General features: G+C 67.8%; 1 protein-coding gene across 1 annotated transcript; it reads right to left on the bottom strand.

The window, feature by feature from the left end:
- Window positions 1–1,464: 1,464 nt before the first annotated feature.
- EFNA1 (ephrin A1) lies at window positions 1,465–4,849 on the bottom strand. Its single transcript, XM_027669341.1, has 5 exons — window positions 4,739–4,849; window positions 3,034–3,329; window positions 2,883–2,948; window positions 2,581–2,631; window positions 1,465–2,182 (listed from the first exon to the last, which is right to left on the bottom strand). Exons 1-5 carry the CDS (start codon window positions 4,831–4,833, stop codon window positions 2,064–2,066), a joined length of 627 nt encoding a protein of 208 aa, XP_027525142.1. The 5' UTR covers window positions 4,834–4,849; the 3' UTR covers window positions 1,465–2,063.
- Between the last annotated feature and the right edge of the window lie 268 nt (window positions 4,850–5,117).

Here is a 5,117-nt window from a genome sequence, read left to right on the forward strand (position 1 = left end):
CCACTCCTAGGGTCCCCAATTCCAGGGGTCTCATGTTCTTGTGACCAAATCCTCCTCAGGGTTGCCCCCCCAGCATCCTGGGGGTCACACAGTCCTGTGACCCCAAATCCCCAGGATCCTGAATCCCTGGAATCCCCAGTTCCAGGGGCCTCAAGTCCCTGTGACCCCATTTCCCCACGGTTCCCCCCCAGCCCCCATATCCTGGAGGTCACTCATCCCTGTGACACCAATTCTGAGATCCTGCCTCTCCAGGGCCCTCCATCCCTCGAGTCCTCCCCAACATCCAGGGGGGTCACACAGCCCTGTGACCCCAATTCCCTGGGGTCCCACCTCTCCAGGACCCTCCATTCCTGGGGTCCCCAGTTCCAGGGGCCTCAAGTCCCTGTGACCCCATCTCCCCAGGGTGCCTTCCCCTCTATTCTAGGGGTCACCCAGCCCTGTGATCCCAATTCCCTGAGATTGCACCTCTCCAGGACCTTCCATCCCTGGGGTCCACAATTCTGGAGGCCTCATGTCCCTGTGACCCCATCTCCCCAGGGTGCCCTCCCCCATATCCTGGGGGTCACTCATCCCCCCTGTGACCCTGATTACCTGAGATCCCACATCCCTGGATCCCCAAATTCCAGGGATCTCCTATCCCTGTGATCCCATCTCCCCAGGGTCTCCCCCCATCCTGGGGGTCACTCATCCCTGTGACCCCAATTCCCTGAGATCCCATCTCTCTAGGACCCCCCATCCCTGGAATCCTCCCTACATCCCAGGGTGTCACACATTCCTGTGGGCTCACCTCCCCAGGATTCTGCACCCCTGGGGTCCCCCCACATCCAGGGGGTCACACATCCCCGTGACCCCAATTTCCCAAGATCCCACCTCTCCACAACCCTCCATTCCAGCATCCCCCATTCCAAGGGCCTCATGTCCCAGTGACCCTATCTCCCTGCACCCCCAGCATCTTACACCTCAAAGGTCCCACATGCCTTTGTGATCTCCCATCCCCCTATCCCTGAGGCCACCACCCCATTCCCAGAGCCACACATCCCCAGGGACACACTGCTCCCCTCTGGGGGGCCCTGGGGTGCAGCCAGGCCGTGTCCCCTGCCCAGCCCTGGGGGCTCTGGCTGCACCTCAACCCCCTCCTCACCACCGGTGGGGTCTGTCCCATCCCAGGGGAGTCTGTCCCACCCCCTGGGATCTGTTCCAGGAGTTGCTGCCCCACACCTGGAAGTTCAGTGCAGAGCAGGGGGAAGGGCCCCTCCTCCTCCCCCTGCCCCGGAGGCCTTTGTGTCACCAGATAAAGCCGGGGCCAGTGCCAGCCGCCGTGGCACTTTGCCACTTCACAGCCCCGTGCAAACACCAGCCAATTAATTAATTAACCAGCCCAGCCCCCCATGGGGACCAGGAGAGCCTGGCCCCCAGGGAGGGGGTGGATGACCCTTTGCCCCCCCAGCCCCAGGAGATCAGTATGGTTTCGGTTATTTATTCCTGACAATTGTATAAAAAGTTCCCTGTTAAAAAGCTGTACAAAGGGGGGGTTGGCTGGGGGGGGCCCCTCCGGCACCCAGCGGAGGGGGGGGATGGGGGAGGGCCAGGGGATGAAGGGTGGGGAAGGGGCACAGCACGGTGGGGAGGGGGATTTTTCCTACAGCCCCGCTCCTCTGGCTGCCAGGGCGTCTCCAGCCTGTCCAGGCTCCCCGAGCCAGTGACCCCGGGGGTCAGCAGAGCCCCCTGCACTGGTGCTGCCCCACGTCCCCACCTGCAGGACACGTCCCAGTCCGAGCCCACCGCCGGGAGAGCCCCGAGTGTGGTGGGCAAGCTCAGCTGTGGGGCAGGGGTGCCAGCCCCCCACTCCTCTCCAGTCCAAGGCACGGAAGCCCCTCCAGCTCCAGGCTCCCTCTCGGCCTCCTCCTTCCATCCTGGAAGGGCCAGTGGGGCTGCTCCGACGGCTTCGGGCCCTTCAGTCCCATAATACTGACAAATCCTTTCCTGGCCCGTCTGCGCGCAGGGCAGGCGTGTGGGGACCACGGGGGTCCCCAACCTCGGTGACTCCGGGCACGTGGGGCAGCTCAGAGCCCCTGTGGCACCAGGAGGGGCAGGAGGAGGATGATGAAGGTGAAGGGGCGGCTGCTGCTCCTCATGGCCGAGTTCTGCCCCACGCTCCTCAGCACGTGCGCGGCCGCGTCATCTGTGGGGAGGGGAAGGAGGGGGGTAGAGGAGTCGTCAGCACCCCAACAGAAGGAGCTGTGCCCCAAGCCAGCAGCATATCACCCTTGTACAGGGGGTGCCACCAGGACTGGCCCCCTCACCAGCCCAGGTGACCCCAGCAGGGGCAGTTGGGCTCAACCCAGTGCCCCCAACCCCCAGTCCCCTCCATGAGGGCAGCTGGGCTCAGCCCAGTGTCCCCCAAAACCCCCAGTCCGCCACGAAGGGCAGTTGGGCTTAGCCCAGTGTCCCCCACAACCTCCAGTTCCCCCCAGGAAGGGCAGTTGGGCTCAGCCCAGTGTCCCCCATTACCCCCAGTCTCCCCTGAAAGGCAGTTGGACTCAGCCCAGTGTCTCCCACAACCCCCAGCCCCCAACCCACCTGCCTGGATCCTCCCCTTCTGTGTCGAGGCTGGGACAGGCGGTGCTGGAGCTGTGGAGTAAACAGGGGGGGTCACACCAGGGAAGGGCAGTTTCCCAAAACCCAGTTTCACCGTGGGCTGTTCCCCCTCCCTCCCCAAGCCACCAACACCTTCCCAGCCAAGCTGTGAGTGCCCACACCCCGGGCTGGCCGAGGGCCACGGCCGGGCCGTGACTCAGCTCAGCCAAGGCCACGCTGGGCACCGGCGCCTCGAGCGGGAAAGGGGGGGCGCGGGGGGGACCCTGGGGGGCGACAATACTCACTGCCTTTGCCGGTGACCGTCACCTTCAGCTTCAGGCAGGCCTCACCATGGTGGTGGATGGGTTTGGCTGCAAGGGGGGAGCTGGGTTAGGGGTGTGGGAAAGCTCGACGGGGACACCCCCGCAGCCCCCCTGAGCTCCCCCCAGCACTCACAGATGTAGTAGTAGCTGTGCCCCTCCCTGAACTCCTTGCCCAGAGTGAAGGGTGTGAAGCGCTGGAACTTCTCCGAGAACTTCTCGGGGCCGTGCAGGGCGCTGGGCTTGTTGCATTCCCAGCGGATCTGCTCCTTGGAGCTGGGTTTGCAGGCCTGGAACTCCTCGAGCTCCACCAGGTACAGGGTGTAGCGCTCCATGACCCGGGGGTCCACGCTGCCCTCCTCGTAGTGGGGGCAGATGATGTCCAGGTAGTCGTTGAGCCGAACCTCCACTGTGTAGTCACTCCACAGGAATCTGTGGCAGGAGGGAGGCTCAAGGGGTCAGTGCCGGGGGGGCCTAGCCTGCACCCCCAAATCCCCCACAGCCATGGGGAGCAGCCCCCTGCCCACAGCAGCTCCAGGACAGAGCACCTTTGAGTCCACCCTTCCCTGTTCCGAGTCACACAGCACCTGGAATGGCTTTGACAGGACACCCCTCACTCGGCCTTCCCCCCACCCCAGCTTGGCTCCCCCCGGCAGTGAGGGGTGAGTGCACCCCACTTCCCAGCGCTCCCCAGGAGCCGGGGAGCAGGGAGGGGACCGGCTGGGACGCGCTCCCTGCCCGCACCCTGCCCGGCCCAGCGCTGCCGGAGCAGGAGGCGTCGCGGCTCTCGCCGTGGGGCAGCCAGCCCGGCTCCGGCTGCTCCCCACACCCCGCCCGGAGGGGGGGACACGCTGGGGGCCTCTGCGGCGACCCCACCTCACTGGCTGCAGTAGCCCCGGGAGGGCACAGGCACTCACGGGGGCACCCCCAGCTCCCCAAACCTTACGGGGGGATGCAGCCCTACAACCTGGGGGGACACGGCCTGGGGATGGGGGAGAATCCCCACGACTGGGACCCAGCCCAGGGAAGGAGGGGAACCCACACAGCGCGGGGGGAGCGCTGGTGCCTAAGTGGGGGGGACCCCCACAGCCTGGGGGTCACGGCCCGGGGAGGGCACCCCCACAGTCGGGGGGTCTGGAGTGCGAGGGGAGGCCCCACTAAAGCCAAGGGGGACACTTCTAGAGTCTGAGAGAGGTCACCCCTACAACCGGGGGGGTGAGGGGGGGCACATCTACAATCAGAGGAGTCACTGCCCGAGAGGGCTCCCATACAACCGAGGGGGTCACGACCCTGGGGGGAAGAGGTGGGGCATCCCTACAACCTGCGGGGGGTCATGGTCCCGGCAAGGGAAACCTACAACCAGGGAGGGTCATGGCCCCGGGGGGGGGGGGGGGGGGGGGGGCACCTCCCGAATCTGTGGGGCTGTTGCTTGTGCTGGGGTCACGCCGCAGCCCCCGCCTGCCCCGGGGGCCGGTGAGCGGGGGGGCCCCCGCTCCAGGTCTGCCCCCCCCGCACATCCTGCCCCGTGTTTGTCAACACGGTCCCCGGGGCCGGCGCCGGGGCTGGCGCCGTGCCCCCCCCGCGGGAAGGAAGCGGCCCCTTCGCACGGCCCTGGGAACGGAAGGGCCCCCCCGGGCGCACCTGGACCGGCCCCGCCGCCCCCCGCACGGCCCCGCCGCGGGCTCCGCACCGGCCCCGCCGCCCCGTCCCGCACAAAGGCCGCCGGGGGAGCGGAGCGACGCCGCCCGCGCCCTCGGGGCGGCGGGTCCCGGTCCCGGTGCGTGTGCTCGGCGGTGGGGGAAGAAGGAGGGAGGTCCCGGTGCCGGGCGGGGGTCACTCACCGGGGGTTGGAGCTGTTCCAGAACACCGTGTGCCGCTCGGCCATCGCCGCCCAGCACAGCCCCAGCAGGGCCAGGGGCACCCCCGGCCACCCCATCGCTCCGCGGGTGCTGCGATCCACGGGCGGCCCCGCGCCCGCCCCCCGCATTAAGTACGGCCCCGCCGCCGCCCCGCCCCCGCCCCCGCCCCGCGCCCGCACAACAACACACGGGAGGGGGGAACACACGACACACCCCCACTGCGACTGGCACGGGGCAAAGGGACAATCCCCCACACCGGGACCGGGCAGGGGGACACAGACACCCCCTCACCGGGGCCGACACCGGGCAAGGGGGCATACACCTCACACCCTCGGGCCCGGCACCGGGCAAGGGGTCACAC

Source organism: Corapipo altera, unplaced genomic scaffold, assembly GCF_003945725.1.
Source record: "Corapipo altera isolate COAL_440 unplaced genomic scaffold, ASM394572v1 198, whole genome shotgun sequence".
In the NCBI taxonomy this organism is placed as follows: domain Eukaryota; kingdom Metazoa; phylum Chordata; class Aves; order Passeriformes; family Pipridae; genus Corapipo; species Corapipo altera.

Coding starts and splice junctions, on each gene's coding strand:
- EFNA1 (XM_027669341.1), bottom strand. CDS start 4,833: ATGGGGTGGCCGGGGGTGCCCCTGGCCCTGCTGGGGCTGTGCTGGGCG. Junction 2,632..2,882: donor GACGGTCACCGGCAAAGGCA/GTGAGTATTGTC, acceptor TTTACTCCACAG/CTCCAGCACCGCCTGTCCCA. Junction 2,183..2,580: donor GAAGGGGAGGATCCAGGCAG/GTGGGTTGGGGG, acceptor CCCTCCCCACAG/ATGACGCGGCCGCGCACGTG.